This window comes from Equus przewalskii, chromosome 1, assembly GCF_037783145.1.
Source record: "Equus przewalskii isolate Varuska chromosome 1, EquPr2, whole genome shotgun sequence".
Classification (NCBI taxonomy): Eukaryota; Metazoa; Chordata; class Mammalia; order Perissodactyla; family Equidae; genus Equus; species Equus przewalskii.
The window spans coordinates 108,447,354-108,465,266 of NC_091831.1; the positions used below are offsets into that span (position 1 = coordinate 108,447,354).

General features: G+C 42.8%; 1 protein-coding gene across 6 annotated transcripts in view; it reads right to left on the reverse strand.

Moving 5' to 3' along the window:
- TRPM1 (transient receptor potential cation channel subfamily M member 1) overlaps window positions 1–17,913 on the reverse strand; it is a 103,958-nt gene that overhangs the window by 38,050 nt on the left and 47,995 nt on the right. For 5 of the 6 annotated variants that reach the window (XM_070571856.1, XM_070571838.1, XM_070571827.1 and 2 more), the window contains 7 exons: window positions 15,209–15,382; window positions 13,862–13,996; window positions 13,012–13,062; window positions 10,483–10,623; window positions 9,564–9,593; window positions 4,896–5,188; window positions 2,513–2,741 (listed from right to left, as the gene is read on the reverse strand). In XM_070571856.1, coding sequence (XP_070427957.1) covers window positions 2,513–2,741; window positions 4,896–5,188; window positions 9,564–9,593; window positions 10,483–10,623; window positions 13,012–13,062; window positions 13,862–13,996; window positions 15,209–15,382 — 1,053 coding nt within the window. The remainder of the gene's footprint in view (window positions 1–2,512; window positions 2,742–4,895; window positions 5,189–9,563; window positions 9,594–10,482; window positions 10,624–13,011; window positions 13,063–13,861; window positions 13,997–15,208; window positions 15,383–17,913) is intronic. The other variant, XM_070571870.1, reaches the window with a different exon arrangement.

Below are 17,913 nucleotides of genomic sequence, written 5' to 3' on the forward strand. Positions count from 1 at the left end.
TGATGATAATCTAATTTTCTTTTCCTTATGAATTCCTTGTTCTTTTTTGACTGGGTGCCCAAAGAATTTTTCATTAAAATTTAATAATTTTATTAAAACGTTGGTTGTTCTAGGTTGATATACTCAGGTTCACAATGTGTTTTTTAAATATATAGTTTCATGTCATTTGTCTTTAAGAGAAATTTTTGAACTATAGTTTGAGATAGTCACTTCTGTTTCTGGTTTTAGCTCTTATTGATACTTTTGTATCTTATATTGCTATTTCTTTGTTAATTTAAGTACTATTGACATTCTATTATTTTAAATGAGACTTTATTTCATCCTACCCCCTCTCACTCCCATTTTTAATAGCCACATCAGTATTTTCAGTTCCTACGAAGTTACCTTTGTAACTTTACATGATAGACTGAAATCTTTCTCTCTTTTTCCAGCACATTTTGATAGTCTTGATTCCCATTTTATAGTGTGGGGATATCACCACTTTCCCTTCTCCCTCCACCACCAACTTTCCTCAGCTGTACCTTTGTTTTTATATATTTTTTTTTAAGATTGGCACCTGAGCTAACATCTGTTGCCAATCTTCTTTTTTAAAATTTTTCTTCTTCTTCTCCCCAACGCCCCCCAGTACATAGTTGTATAGTCTAGTTGTGGGTCCTTCTGGTTGTGCTCCGTGGGACGTCGCCTCAGCACGGCCTGATGAGTGGTGCCATGTCTGTGCCTAGGATCTGAACTGGCAAAACCCTGGGCAGCCGAAGCAGAGCACGTGAACTTAACCACTCGGCCCGCGGAACAGCCCCGCTTTTCTATTTTCACAATTGATAACGTTTGGATTCTGTTTAGGAACCATATTTAAATCTTCAATGCTTTGTCTATGGGACTATTCTAAAAGCTGAAAACCAATATAAAGCATTTCTATTTTTATTATTGTATAAATACTGTTTGTTGCACTGCTTCAAGGCAGGCTATGATTACAGTTTTAATGTAGAATTCTGGTGCCGCTAAAGGGACATGTTTGTAGCATTAAAGGTCAAATGGTTTTTTTTACACTCTACCAATTGCTAAAATCTTTCCAATTTTTAATTTGAATCATAACTGACCCTTAACTTTTCTGTGCAGTTTTATGTTTTTCCTGAAATTTGGTTCTGCTTATATTTTCTCATTAAGGACTTTCTTGTTAAGGATTATAAACTATTTTTGTTTCTGTAACCTATATCTCTGATACTTTTTGCTTCTTAGTCACTCTGTCTGTTTATTGGAATCCTTTCTGTTCTTCATGAGGACTTTCTTCTTGGATCTCACTTACTCCTTATACTCAGTCTGACTGCCTTCGCATCCTGTTGCACAGCTTCCATATGGGGGTTTTAAAATGTGGGGCTTGTTTCTCGCATTCCACATCTCCTTTTTTTCTTGTAAATTTTACCCTTCTTTTGGTGGAATAGCTGCTGAAGTAGTTTTTCTGAATAGGTATATAGAAAGTATATAATTTGAATCTTTACCTATGTTAAATAGATATTTTATCCTCATGCTTAAAATAGCTGGACTGGGTAAAAATATTCCAGGTTCCAAATGTTTTCCCCTCAGAACTGTAAAGGCCTTGTTCCAGTGCCTTCTGGGTTTCAGGATTATTGATGAAAAGTCTGATGCCAATCTGCTTATCCCTTTGTAGGTAAACTGTTTTATTTTCCTTAAAACCTTTAGGACCTTCTCATTATTCTTGGTATTCTGAAAAGTATTTATTGATTTATACCCATGGTTATATATAACATCAGCTTAGTGCATTATATAGAGTTGGACAGTTAGGCGTAACATTCATATTTTAAAGAAATGGAGTTCTTCCTATTTTCTAGAACCATGCTACACAATGAAACATCGATTGTCTTTTCTTTATCCTCATAGCAATACCATGAGATAGAAGTAATATTGCCACTATGGAGCTGGGTTATCTAAGATTAGAATCTCTTCTTAAGATAACCTATTAGTTCACAGAAGTAAATAGCAGATTTAGCATTTGATTGCAATACAATTTTCTCCTCACTACAGCTTTTTCAAACCCTTTTATAATTTCATAGTCTCTCATAAACCCCTTGTAATGAAAACATTGCCAAATAAAATAGTATCACACAGTTTGAGAGTTGCGAGGGAAATAGAGTTCAGGTGCCTGTTTAATGGTGGGCAGATGGCCTGTCCAGGGGTGCGTGGTTAGTTAGGGTGGGCTCCCAGCTTAAGCCAGGCACGCTGATTCGGTTGGGCTCTGGCATTAGACCGCCTGTGTTCAGGTCCTGGACCCACGCCTTACCAGCTCAGATCCTAGCAAGTCACTTAATCTTGAAGCTTCAGATTCTCCATCTGTAAGGCAAGGATTGTCATGGCATCTCCCTCATGGGGTTGTTCAGGGGAATAAATGAAATAATCCACAGGAAATGCTTAGCTCAGCCAGGCAGAGGGTAAGCTCTCATAGATGTCACTTGTCATTATATTGTCCTTACCGGTCTGACGGTCACGGCATGCATACCTTTAGGCCAGGATTTTTCCTCATGCGCAGCCGTCCCATCCACATGTCGGTCAGCAGCATCTGGCTGCAGGTGTGAGCAATGAAGTCCCGGTGTTTGGCTGCAACAGCCAGCTTGAGGCAGGTCGAGTTGCTCCAGTTTTTTAGCTCATAGGTGAGCAGTTTCATGGCGATCTGCTCGTCGTGCTTATAGGATTGGTCCAACAGCTCCACAGCCAGCTGGCCAAAGTCTCTGGAAGGAAAGAAATGGAGTCGGGGTTGAAGCCGCAGTGGCCACATGCCCTTTGTTAGAGAGATGCGTCCACAGGGACATCTGGAGCCATGGAACATGAAATCCTCAATTTCCCATCCTCTGCAAGCAGGAAGCTGATGGGGTACGTCCCCAGCAGGGGACAGCTGGGGCCAGGGCTCCATGCTCAGTTATGTTGGGGGCTGACTGCTCTTGCTGCAAATGGATCTTTAGGTTAACCCCAAATCTGCCCCTTAGTCCCCATGGACACAATTTCAAGTGTTCACAGAACAGGAATGCAGACAGAAAGGACAGCAAAGGAGTTTAAAACAGCCCCTGTGGGATTGGAAGTCAGAATAGTGGCTACCATTTGTGGAGGGAGCAGGTAGACATTGAGAAGGGACACCAGGAGGGCTCTCTGGTGCAAGTAAGGTCCTGTTTCTTGATCTGGGTGTCAGTCATACCAGTGTGTTCCATTTGTGAACAATCATCAAGCCATACGTTTAGGATATGTGCCTTCCTCTCTATGTGAGTAATATCTCAATAACACATTGATTACAAGAGAATTCAACACTCTCTTTGCTATGGTAGAGACAAAGTCCAGTTGTCATGGGGGCCTAAGAGCTGGGGGCAGGGGAGGGGGAAGTAATGGGAGCCAGGGGTGGGGGATGGAAAAGGTGACACAAGCTGGATTGTGAACATAAAATTTATTCCCTTTTCCACATGACCCTGATTCAAATATTTAATGATAGTTATAAACATTCCCAGTTCCTTCAATGTCTTTTCATGGAATGTGGTTAAGATAGAGTCTCATGGTGATCACCTGTCTCTGTTTTTGTTTCTCCATTTTACAGAATATTTTATTCCAGTTACGAGCTGGTGGAATTATGTAGGGGGGAATGCCTCCTCTGTTCTCTGAGAGTCATGCATTCTGCAGTACCTTCTGATCTCAGATTCTGCTCCAGGGGGACACGTGACCTTGGGAGTCCTCCAGGAAGCAGAGGGATTGTGTTTACCAAGCCACTGAAGCAGGAGAACACCTCCCCATGTATAGACAGCCTTGAATACATGATGCTTAGAAATCAGCGAGTGATTTTAGAAATCGAGTCCAAAATAAAAGCAGTGTGCCTCAGAAAACAAAGATGCTAGGTGTTGGCAGGGTTGCCTATATGTGACTCAAATTCATGTGTCTGTAAAGTTGTACTAGGACTTCTGGTTTCTGGTTCTGCACATAAGGGGTTTGGAAGTTGCCACTCCATCCTAATAACAAGTAAAATGTTGAACAAACTAAAAATCAACAACTCTCCTAGATTCAACAGAGAATTGTGGTCACAGGGCAAACTAATACCCCCCAAACTGGGGAGACAGACATGCGAATACAGAGAATCACAACTTACTGGAGCAGAAACCCACAAGCACAACCCTTTTCCAGAACCAGTGCTGGGGTAGGAAAATCTGAACTGTAATTGACAAATTGCTGGGGGCCTGGTGAGGACAAGTCTGAGAGTTAATAACTCCAGGGAGGCCCAGTCTTAGGGGAGTGCGCACACACTTTTATGAGTTTTACCTCTAGGAGCTCCACCAAGTTCTCTCAGAGAAAATGGGAGAAAAGCCCCCTCATGCTGCTGGCAGGGCGAGGGGAAAGGAACCATTTTGAAATACATCAGAGTGCTCTGTTCTTAACAAGGTCAGCCCTCAGGAGAAACTCATCAACCAGAGCCTAACTTACTGGGGTCTTAATGGAGCCCAACAGTACTGGAGGAAGGGAAAAACCCAACTCCAGACCCCTGTAGCCCTCCTGTCCCACCTAAGGAGGAGAACAACAGAGGTACTTGTGAAGGTCAAGTTCAAGGGCACAAGTTCACTCAAGTTGTACTCCTCTGAGTATGTGTTTTCTTATGGAAATCTGTTTCATTGTCATTGCATTAAAATTTTGTTTTAATAGTTCACACGAGAAGGCAGTAAACAAAAACAGTGACCATCCAGAAACACCTCAGAGAGAAGGAAAAATGTTGGTATAATGGACAAAGTGATTGATGAAGAAACTTTAAACATAATTGTACTTAACCAAGAAATCCATTTGCCACCCCTCACCCTAAAGGGACAAGTGCTCAGGACAATAGTCTCTCCCGGCTCTGAGCGTCCCTTGACACTAACTTTGAATTGTTGTCCAGATCCTGGGAGATGTCGTCCACCAGCTCGCTCTCGGAGGACTCATGGGCCATGGACTTGTAGAGCTTACAGGCCACCAGGGCCTTGGCCATGCTCTCCTCGCCTCGCTGCCACAGGAAGACGGCCATTTTTTGGCGTTTCATCAGAACAGCCCACACCATCAGCTCGTGGAAGGGGTACTGGAAACGGCTCACAGCAGGATCGTCCACATCGATGTCGATCTCTTCCTCCTTTTTCTTCTTTTTCTTTTTCTTCCCTTTTGCTGGAGGCTCATCATCCTGACGGGAGACAAGCATATTTGTCACGGTTCTGCCGTGAATGTGCAGCAAAGTGTTTCAGGACTACTGGAAAAAGGAAAACCTTTCTGTCAGAGGTAATACAGAGTTTCCTTGAGTACATCTGTTTCCACCCAGAATATTAATTCTTTTGAAAAGATGCACATATTTATTATGATAAGTAGACCAACTAAAACAAAGTGAACTGAAAAGGCACACTACTGTTTGAAGACCTTATACCCCTGGGTTAACAATTTTTTTCAGAAGCCTTTAAAAATGGAGGAGATGCTGCAAAACTGAAAAAAAGGACAGACAAATACAAATAGCACCATGGGAGAGAAAAAGCCCACAGTTTATTTGCTGCAGGAAGTCTCCCAATATCAACGCTCATTTGCCAGACACAGCTGAACCAAAGATTAATAAGAAAAATGTAAGAGGGGATAGAGAAAAATGTCTTAGATTCCCAGCCGATGGTTTAAGGAACAAATGTTCCCTTTTGAATGAGCTTTGTCCTTTGATGCATGTGGTACAAGCAAAGGCCAACCTTTCCCATCTCCGACAGCGATTATGAGGCTGAGAGGTTTGAGGGTGAAACGTGGGAGCATCATGGAAACGTGTGGGGCTTAGAGTATTCCAGGTTGAGACTTCAGTGCTCAATGGAATGATAGAAATGGATATTGGTTCTTTTGCAAACAGCTTTCCCACCAATTATCTACTTTTATTTTTACAGCAACTCTGAGAAGTTGTGAATTTCTTCCGTTCCCTCAGATGAGAAAGTTGTGGCCCAAAGTCTGAATAATTTGCCCACGTCCACACAGCTGGAATGACTGGGGCCTGGGGGATCCTGGCTCTCCAATTTCTATCACATGTTGTTCATGACTGACTCAATTTTTGCAACCTCATAATGAGTTGTTATAACATTTTTATTGAAACTATTTTATCTTGCCTCAGATTTAATTTAATTTTTTTTTTTTTTTTTGGTGAGGAAGATTGAGCTAACATCTGTTGCCAATTTTCCTCTTCTTGCTTGAGGAAGATTGTCCCTGGGCTAACATCTGTGCCAATCTTCCTCTGTTTTCTATATGAGATGCTGCCACAGCATGGCTTGATGAGCGGTATGTAGGTCCACACCCAGGATCTGAACCTGCGAACCCTGGGCCACCAAAGCAGAGTATGAGAATTTAACCACTATGCCACTGGGCTGTCTTCTTAACTGTTTTTGTTTTAATTTTGTAATTTGTCATAGTAAAACTATAGTTACAGTAATTTAGGGAAGGTTGTTCTACATAAATTAAAAATTGACATTATAGAAATTTAAAAATAAACATAGCTTTATTTTCAATAATATATCAAATCAGGGGCCAGCCTGGTGGTGCAGCAGTTAAGTTCGCACATTCTGCTCTGGCGGCCTGAGGTTCGCCCGTTCGGATCCTGGGTGCGGACCTATGCACTGCTTGTCAAGCCATGCTGTGGTAGGCGTCCTACATATAAAGTAGAGGAAGATGGGCATGGATGTTAGCTCAGGGCCAGTCTTCCTCAGCAAAAAGAGGAGGATTGGCAGCAGATGTTAGCTCAGGGCTAATCTTCCTCAAAAAAAAAAAAAAAAAGAATATATCAAATCAAATCAAAATCCGCTAATGGCTAGGGAAAATTTTTATTGAAATGTTAATTGTATGAAACTTCTCTTAAAATACTTTTAAGATTGCTAGAGAGAGAATAAAACAAACAAGGGGTTAATTTCCCTAAAATGCAAAGAACTGCCACAAATCAATAAGAAAAAGAGAAACAACCCAATAAAGCATCAAAAGATGTGAAATGAAAGTGTAAAGAGAAATTGACCCATCTACAATCATAGTAAGAGTCTCTGAGCACACCTCACTTAGAAACAAACTTGAAAAAATTAGTAAATAGAGAAGCAAATTGAATAACATAAACACCAAGTTTGTTCTGACAGATAAATGTGAGAATTGTACCCAACAGCTGAGAGCATGCATGAGAATACATGAGAATACACAAAAACACATGGATCATTAATCAAAGCCCACCAGGCGTTAAACCCCAATTCCTTTGAGATGTTTTATCTCAACAAAATTCTAGATATTAGAAATTACGTAGTCTAGGAATCATGTAGTCATGGAATAAAACTGTAAGTCAGTAGGATTACAACAACAACAACAATCTATATCTGGAAAATTTAAAATATACTTATAGATAACTCTTGGATTAAAGAGGAAATTATAAACTATTTACAAATGAATGGCAATGAAGGTTCTACTTACCCAACCCTGTGGGATATCATGAAAACAATGCCCAGAGAAAAAGATATACCTTTCATGCATTTATTGGAATACAGGGAAGACTGAAAATGAGCACACTTCACTTTCAAATGAGTCAATAAAAATAATCCAGTAACTCTATAGAAAGTATATGGAAGGAATGAATAAGACAGATAATTAAGCAAAATAAGTCAGATGGAGAAAGACAAATGCTGTATGATTTCATTCATATGTGGAAGTTAAAACAAACAAACAAACAAACACATAGATACAACAGAGAACAGATTGGTGGTTACCAGAGGAAAAGGGGGCGGGCGGGAGGGCGAAAGGGGTAAAGGGCACATGTGTGCAGTGACAGATGGTAACTAGACTTTTGGTGGTGAACACAACGTAGTCTATACAGAATTCAAAATATAATGATATACACCTGAAATTTATATAATGTTATAAACTGATTTTACCTCAAAAAACAAACAAAAAATCCAGGAGCAAGGAAGGAGAATAAAAGGGTTTTCTACTAAAAATAAATAAATAAAACAGATATTAATAAAATAGAAAACAGAAAAAAGAAAAGTTGCTTGATAAAGCAAAAATACCAAATATGTAGGCAAGTTTGGTTAAGAAAAAAAAGAAAGAAGATACAAATTTTTAAAAAATTGGAAGAAGAAAGGGCACACAACTAAGATATTGTGAAGATTGAAAAAAATAGACTGCTATAGAAAGATTTATAACAATCAACTTGAAAGTCTAGATGAAATAAACTATTTTCTAGGAAAATATAAATGACCAAAGTTGAATAGAGAAAATGGAAAGCTTGAGTGGACTCATAAACGTTATTATAAAGGTAGTGAAAGATACACCTCTAAAAAAGAGCAGTGGGACCTGGTTATTTTGCAGGAGAACCTTCACTCAATAGATAAGCCCTATATGACATAAAGAATTGAGAGAATAGGAAAGTATGGAAAGCTCCACATCATAACCCTTACAGGACCACAACTCCATCAACTCTGATGCGACAATGCTAAAGGTCAGTCTTAATTGTGAACACAGAATCAAACCTTCTACCTTGAATCCATACAGAAATTGGGATGATATTTAACTCATCAATGTATTTAAGAAGAATCTTTACAATAGTCAATCTCAATGTTATGTGTTATGGTATTTCTTCCATTCATTTGTATATTTTTGTGTCTAGTGCTTTGTTCTTAGGGTTCCTTGTTAAGGTAATTTCTAGGTACTTTTGTCCTATGGTAAGGGAACTTCAGTTGATTTTCATGGGTTTTCTAGATACGAAATATTTTTTGTGGATAATCGTTTTCTCCCCTTTTTAGGTATTTTTTTTAATGTTTATTTTTTCATGTGGTACAATTTCCAGAACAGTTTTAAAAGCTAATGGGGATAATTATGATGCCGATGATAATGGGCGTGCTTGTCTTGTTCTTGATTTTAATAGAAATGACTCCAGTGTGCCACTGCTCCGTAACAGGTTTCCTCTTATTACAAGGTATACATGTATTTTAATCACATCAGAGAGTATGTTGATTTTATAATTTATTTTATTTTATTTCTTTCTAGTAACCTAACTTTTGAAAAAAGTTAAAGAATTACATTTTTTCAATTCCTCTTTAGTATCTATTGAAAAATGATCACATCATACTGTTTTCCTTCTTTGACTTATTGATATGACACGCTATATTACAGACTTACTACATTACATTAGATTTGCATTCTCAGAGACTTTAATTACTTGTTTAGGACTTTAAAAATATTCCATTGAATTTCTTTTGGTGTTATTTATGATTTTTGCGTATGTAAGTGGCATTATTCTCTAGTTTTTTTGTTTAATCTTTGTCTGCTTTTGAAACCATGGTTTTGCTAACTCCATAAAATGAATTGGGTAGCTTTTACCTCTTTTTAAAAAAATGCCTATGATCCTTTTATATAATTTAACTAAATCATCTAAGTAATTTGATGTGTAGTGTAGTGGATTTATTCATGAAAAACAAACTCCTTCAATTTTATGTTAAACAAACATAAAATGAAGAGGCCTACATAGATTTGGCCAAGATGTCACAGGTCTATTGAAAACAAATCCTACTTACTTCCATCCCCAGAAGTTTAAGGGCTTTAGGCTGCGTAATGAAAGGAGAGAAAAAAATCAAATTACTCAGATAACTAATGTTAGTAGCACAGTAGTAGTATTGTTAGCAGGAGACATAACAGTAGATTAAAAAGTACTTCTTATTAACACTTATGGACAATATTCCAGGAAAAGAAATGCTTTAATATGGAAACTCTGCATCTGTCAGCTGAAGTCAGTTGAGGAGAAAGACATGCAGACACATGACCCTCAATCCAGGAGGAACCAAAGAAGGTCCCTAACAGAAATGCAGACACAGAGCTGCAGGGCTTCTAAGTCCAGGGAGAGAGAAGGGCTTCATGGAAGATCTGACATTTGAGTTGGACTTGTGATAAGCATGGAATTTTGATCAGAGGAAGACATGGCTGGCACAGCACTACAATTTGATTTTGGTGTAGGTACGTGGTCTCCCACGACAGGGTGGGGACACTGGTGGAAAGCCTCAGATGCCATGATAATGAGCTGGCGGTGATTCTTCAGGAAGTGGGGCACGCTGGGAGTTTTTAAGCAGGAAGTGCACTGTCATGTCCCTTGCTTTAGAAGATGAGGGTCGTTACGGTGGTAGGTAGGGTGGATTGGAGAGGGCAGAGACAAATGAGGCCAGGAGGAGGGCTTTTGTAGACAAAGGACAGAAGGCAGATGCAATGGATGGGCTGAGTGCCCAGTTTGCTAAGGGGTGAAGGAGAGTGGCTCCGGGTGAAGGCTGGGCTTCTGCAGGGACGGTGAGGCCTCACACCTGAGTCGCTGCAGGAGGAAGGCTAGGTGTGCTTGGGGATGGGATGAAGAGCCTGGCTTTGGATAGCCTGAGTTATTGGAAAGCACAGCAGGAACCACATATGATTCCAGAAAGCACGGAACACCACACGTTCACTTAGTTCTACCCTCTTGGGTCCAAACAAGTTGTTGTAAAGGGTCCGAAAGCTCTTCCGAGTATAGTTGCAGCGGTAGGCGCCTCCCATGAGGTACTCCAGCACGAGCCCTATGTCTATGAGGCTGATGTGGTAGTCGGGAGGAAGGTTGCCCTGTAAGAAGAGAAGCTGTCTCAGACCCGGTGGGAATGCCTTGGCAGTGCGGACTTCATCACACCTCAGGCATAGCGGTCATTCCTGGACACAACTTGGGCGTTAGTGTAAGGGACAGGCATTAAACAGTATTCAGTCTATTACCATGTGATTGCAGGAGATGACGGGTTAAGCTATGCTTCAGAAAATGGGTTAAAATTTCCCAATGAGAAGGGTTAGAAACCCCTGAGGCTGTGGGTACAGGACTGCGCTTGTTCGTGGGCTCATACAGAATGGCCTGTAGTAGGCATGTATCAACATAAAACTGGGGTGAGACTGCCTTTGTAAGAGCGGGTCACAGGTCAGTTTTGATGAGAAGGTGCTGTGATAGCTGCTGGCAGGGGAGAAGCTGCCTCCAGGGGGCTGGAATCCAGATTTCTTGTGGAAGGAGGAAGCGACCGGTGAAACCGGCAGGAGGAATGCACAGGAGGCAGTGGGAGAACAGAATATCTCTGGGGCTGGGACTTTTCCAGTGGAATTTCTGCATGATGCCCTGTGACTTTCTGGGGGACCCCTCAGATTTCAGGAAGAACACAAACACCACAAACTATGTGGTGTGGCTGGGAGGCACCAAAGGGGCAGAGTTTTGCAAGAAAATGGAAGAGGGTATGTTGAGACAAAGTCAGCGTGTAGGCAGAGAGGAAAAGTGCTACTAGAGGCTATCCGTGCATTTGTAAGCCAGTCATTCACGTCCCTGGCAGCTAACTTATCCAGAAGGCAGCACTGACCGGTTGATTATGAGGATTCTTTGCTGTGTGCTATGTATTTCTCGGTTCATTTTACATGGCTGAAATGATGGTGGTAACCTGGGGTCCACGGCGTGGAGATTACAAATTCCAGATGTCTTCCCTTTACAATAGGGCTGGCTACATTTACTAAATCCTTCACCCAGGCATAAAGTGTGTGTTCAGCCCCTATTGTGATCCTTGACCCTGTAGGGGATTCCATGCGCCGAGACAAGGGGACACAGCCCTGCTCTGAGAGAGCTTGCTGTTTCCCGGGAGAGGGGCAAAGCTACAAACAGCCTTGATGCAGCAGCATGTTTGGCCCCCAGCTCTACGTGGATGGGCAGATGGGAGGGTGAGAAAGGGCTTCCTAGAGAACACGACACCCAAGGTAGCTGGGAGCAGGTGGAGAAGGGACTGTGGGCACCAGGAGGAAGTGCACTGCGGACGTGAGTGAGGCGTGGCCCTGGGACAGAGCATGCGCTCTGCTCCTCTGCAATGCGGGTCTGCATGGTTAGTGTGCCCTGTGCTGGAGACATGATGGGAAAGAGGAGGAGACCTGGACAGGGCCAGGGCCATTACAGAGCAAGTGTCTTGGGAGGAGCTTGACCTTCATGAGGCCTTGGAGGATTTTGAGTCAGGGAGTCTTGTGACTGTGGATGGACCGTGGGAGGGAGTGGGACTGGAGGATTCTGGAAGCCATTTAGTGAGAGTGGTTGGGTCTGAACTTGGGTAGCTGTAGCTTTTGAATGTTCGCACTTCCTAATCCAAGAAATCTGGGAAATCAGATTCCTTGTGTAGAAAGAAAGGGCACTGATCCCTTTTGGTTCCCAGATCCACTGATTCTGTTCTGATCCACTGGATGTCCCCGGAAGCCAAATTCTCATATTATTAGAATGATCTATGTGTGTGAAATATGACCAGACTATCTAGGACTCTGACTAAAAACCCTGTTCTCTCATTTGAGTTATTTTCTCTCGCTCAGAATGTGAATGCACGCTCCACACTTTGCATGCCAGGAACTGCATTCTGGGGAAATGAATCACTCTGACTTAATCCTCTAGCCTGTGGCGACCCAACTCAAGAAATGCCAGGACAGAACAGCAAGCTAATGAGACCCTGCAAGAGCACAGGCTGTGAGAAGTCAGTGCAGTAGAAAGTGGGGAAACATCTGTCCCCCACTAATGAGGGAAGAGCGAGGGCCAAGAACAACTGCTTCTATCCACAGAACACAGAGAATGACACGAGGCATGTCCTGCTGCTACTTCTGGAAGGAGGCACAGTGAAGGAGCGAGGCAGGTCTTAAAGTAGACATGGAACAGAAGGCTGCACTGACAGATGGCAGCTCCGGTCAGCTAAGGCGAGCCCTCCCTGGCGGCTGCCCCGCCTCGGTAATGGGGCCAACCCATAGTCAACAGTCGGTCAGCACCAGTCTATCATGTGTGGGGATGCACACTACACATAAAGAAGTTTTTCTCTTTAGTTTTAAGTAAACTCTTTTTATGGAGAGAGGAATTCATTATTTCCTGTGCCTCCAATAATAAGACAACACATTCTGGAAATTTAAAAATAGCTTTAGAAAATGTCTTACCAATAGGTCAGGATTATAAAACAGCAGACTGACCTTTTTCACGTCTCTCACCAGCAAATGAAGTGTGTTTGGTGGACCCAGCCTCTGAAAGGGAAGCATTCAGCCATATTAAATATGTTTTTCTCTTCAAGTTTTGGAGCAAAATCTTATCCTACTGTGTAAAATTAATGAGTTACGAAAACTGGAAGGTAACCCCCTCTCAACCTGTTTCTTTTACAGGATAGGACTGGTCATGGTTAAAAAGTTTCCAACTCATGAAAAAATATGTTAAATACTTTCTATTGAATTAATTTAAAGAGCTTCTTATGATATACAGTATTATGCTTAAAATTAACCAACAAGTTTTAGCAAGCAACTGCTGAAGACCATTTCTGCTACTTAAAATTTTAGAATGGGGAAGAAAATAAAATTCTTATTGTATGAATAAAAAGCCAAGAGGATTTCCAAACACTTCCATTCTAATACAGTGGAGCTGTTTGCTGTGAAAACTTACTTCTACGTTTTATCTACCAAAGCCAGATAAAAAAGTGAGGGTCCCGAGGAACAAATGTCTGCTCTCCCCGGTAACTTTTCACTCTGCTGATGATTTGGGAAGCTAGATTCTCTCTTGGCATAAACTAGTCCTCATATATCACACCCAAGTTAATACTACTCCAGAAGGGAGCATCCGGCTAGGCCTGGCGGTAGTTATAAGAACTTGAACATAAACTGTGGCCAGCGGCAGGTGAGAATAGCTGCCTGCCGTAAATGATGGCCCTCCCGGCTGAAATCGTGTTCCAATGATTCTATGCTCATCTGAGCACATGTATGCATAATACCCACCAGTGATAAATATATTCAGATGGCTAGCCCCCCTCTGCCTTCCCTCCTCTAGAACACTCACTGTGTTATAAAGCTCTTCCAGCCTTGGAATGGTAAGAAAGTGTTGCATGTTCACTCCATTTTCAATCAGGAGCTTCACAAAGTCGACTCGATCTAAGACCAAAGCGTCCAGCATGGCTTGCTCCAGAGCATTCACCTGCACCAACCAAGCAGAGGGAGCCCGTGAGTGGCCCCTCAAAGGGACACTAGGCAGGAGCAGACTGGAAACATTTCAGACAGCGTATCTCCCAGATCCCAGAGTATTCTGAACGTGGTTCTCTTTGCTCTTTGTCTTGAGTAAACATGTCCCGTCTCCCCTCTCCTTTCTTCTAAGTTTGGCCCCTACATGTCCTATCAAAGTATCGAGTTCGTAAATGACTTTCTCCTTTTTCAAACAAATTGAAGAGGATTCAAAGTTACCACCAAACTGGCATTGCTCCCTCCAGTTTCCAGTTTTGTTTTTTTGTTTTAATTAAAATAGTTTATTAGTTTTTATTTTAATATAAACACGAGAAAGAAAAACTACATACATTGTAGCATTCTTTTCAAAATAAAACTGCAATCAGTACTTGAATCACCAAGCTCTGATCTCTGTAAACAACATTTATTGAGTTGGTAGATTGTAGTATTTTATATAATATTATTTTTCATCTATGTCCCTGTCCTTTAAAAATGATGGAAGCTGCCACACTCAATATAGTGTGAAGCCTTGCTGAAGAGAGCAACTTGAGAGAGTTTGTTTCCTTGACTGAGAATTGCCTTCATGGTAGGCTGGGACCCAGTGGGCATGCAGCATGCCACCAGGGTGAGTGACTGTGACGATGCCAGTCACATGTCACTGCATAGGCCCAGTGTCCTGTCTTGCCTGTGTCCTGACAGCACCGAGGCCAGTAACCCCCGTGCAATGTGTGAGTCCAGCCTCCCAGCCTGGACAATTGCTGTTACATCTATACACCCAACCACCACATCTTTAAAAAGGTTTTGTTCCCTGAACTACATTTATTTGGTTGTAGTTGGTTTGTTTCCCATCGTTTGACACATCAAGCATCCACATGGCTGCCAGGCAGAGAAAGCCGCTGCTGAGCAAGATGACCCGGGTCTCCTGTCTGAGTGGCTTCATTTCCCCAAACGCAGGAACGTTTGGCGTTTGTGGCAAGCTGACAGGCGCATCAGAGCAAACATGCAGTTGCTGTTTGAAATGTTGACACCGTCCCCCCTGATGCTTTACCACTGCCTCGGGGGCCTCTGGGCCTCCCTCCTGTGGGGCTGAAGCAAGGGCAACCAGAGCTGCCCCTTCCCCTTGAGGAAGAGGGTTACGGATCCGTGATCTCCATGATCCCAAGCAATGGGACGAGGGCTTTCCACATACCCAGTTCAGCAGCTCGATCTTCCGGGGATCAGTTTCTTCCTCCACCTCCTCTTTCACTTTCCCTTTCTTCTTCCCTTTTCCTTTTCCTCTTCCTGCCTTGGTGGTCGCTGTGGGCGGCTTCTTCTCCTTCTCTGTGGCCTTGCTATCCGTCGGGGGGGCCAGGCTTCCCAGGGGCTGCAGTCCACAGCAAGCAGAATCAGGAAAAGGTGTTAAAGCTGTGCCTTCCCCCAAGACAAGCGTACTAACCCCCCATTTCTGCATGCACACAGGCACCCCCCATACACGTGAGCACATATGTGCACACACACTCATGTGAATGTGAGCGCGTGCAAACACACACACACGCACACACGCTCAGTCACCTCAGGCCTGGCTGTCTGCTGGAGAAGGCCCCGATATTGTGAACACTGTTACTTATGTGCTTGATGAAATGCATTTATGTTCTTAAAGTGGCTGGCATTTTGATTGATGCAAGTTTTTGCCCAGAAGAAAGGGTGCTGAGAGCTAAGTTCAATGGCGCCAACAAGAAGTGCCTATGGTTGCTAACGGAAACAGGAGAGAACGATTGTGAAGGGGTCAGAGACAACAAGTGTACCTGCATATGCCTGTTTGGACAGAAGTGTGAGGTGGGCTTATCGGTGGGTAAAGAAGATGCCCTGGGTGTCCCTGACATGTACACGTGTGGGAGCAGGCTGGATGCACCAAGGGAAGAGTGTGCTTTGCTCAGAACGGGACCGAGTGCAGAACTGGGCCCTGGCCCCTGAGCCTTGTCTCCTGGTTGACTGGAGAACATGGGAGGAGATGGTCCTGGTGCAGACACGGAGACACCGACGTTGAAACAACCTTAACCCCTATCTTGCCAGGCTTGCCCTCTCCTCTGGCCAAACTCTTCTGGTGAGTTGCGTGCACGCAGAGTCTCCATTCCCTCCCTTCCCCACTCTCCTCCACGAGCTCTGCTGCTTCTTCCCTTCTGTCCATGGCTCTGGCTGTGGTCACTGATCGCTGTGCTGGTGCCACCTCATGTACATTTCTTAGTCTTCCTCAGGCTCAATTCTCAACGCGTCTGACTCCTGCCTGCTTCCTCCTCAAGCCTCTTCTCACAGCTTCTCAGATGCCAAACACCCTGGTTTTCCTGTCTGGCCACTGCTTCTCAGCACAGGCTTTAAATGTCATGACTCCTAAGGCTCCATTCTCAGCCGCCTTCCCTTCTACTCTACTCTCCCTCAGCAACCTCGGCGAGGCCCGCACCGCCAGCCCCACTGGTTTGCACATGACCTCTCCTTTCTAGCTCCAGCCCATCTCTCTCCCCAGCGTTCCTCTGCCTACTCAGCACCTCCACTCGGATGTCTCAAAGGCTCTTTCAGCTCATAATGTCCAAAACCACACTCAGAACCTTCCCTCCAACTGATTCCTCTTCCAGTGTCCCTTATCTCAGTGAAGTGGTGAGCCAGAGAACTGGAGCTGATGGCTGACATCTCGCTCGCCCCACTGCCCTCCTTCATGATTAATCCATCCCTAAGTGCAGTTATGTTTCGTGCTAAATATCGCTTAGTGCTTTCCAATTCTTGCCTTCTCCTTTGCCTGCACTCTAGTCCAAGGTGCTGTCTCTCACCTGAATTAGTTCAATAGTCTATTATCAGGACTTTTCTCATCTGCCATTGCACCCACTCAGTTCATTTTTCCCGGTAAGTCCAGAACAATCTTTAAATATATACATGGAATGATGTAACTCTCCTGCCTAAAATCCTTAAGTAGGGCAGGGCAGAGATTGCATTGAGGGCAGTGTACATATTTGTGTGGTTCCTGGTCCACCTAGAGATGTGGATGAAAATGTGTCCTGGCTGACTTCTCATGCAGATAAGAGCATTATGGTCCTGAGTGAAAAAGTGACATGGCTTTCATCAAATGACACTGGGAAAGCTGGATATCCACATGCAAAAGAAGGAAGTTGGACCCTTATCCAATGTCATATACAAAAATTAACTTGAAATGGATCAAAGAACTAAATGTATAAAACTTTTGGAAGGGAAGAAAAAGGCAAATCTTTATGACATTTAATATATAAGGCAAAAGCTTTATGATATTGGATTTATCAATGATTTCTTGAGTATAACACCAAAAGCACAGGCAACACAAGAAAAACAAAGATGATTCAGACTTCATTAAAATTAAAAACTTTTGTACATCAAAAGACACCATCAGGGGCAAGCCTTGTGGCCTAGTGGTTGGGTGGGCTCCATTGCAGCCTGAGTTTGTGGGTTCAGAACTTGGGCACGGACCTACAGCACTCATCAGCCATGCTGTGGCAGTGACCCACATATAAAGCAGAGGAAGATTAGCACAGATGTTAGCTCAGGGCTAATCTTTCTCAAGCAAAAAAAGAGTAAGATTGATAATGGATGTTAGCTCAGGGTGGATCTTCCTCAGGAGAGGAAGGAAGCAGGGCAGGAAGGAAGGAAGGCAGGCACTATCAACAGAGTAAAGGCAACCCACAGAATGGGGAAAATATTTGCAAATCATATGTCTGATAAGAGATTAATATCCAGAATATATAGAGAACTCCTAAAACTCAACAACAGAAAAACAACCAACCTAGTTCAAAAATGGGCAAAGAACTTGAATAGAAATTTCTCAAAATAATATATACAAATGGCCAACAAGTACATGAAAAGATGCTCAACATCACAAATAATTAGAGAAATGCA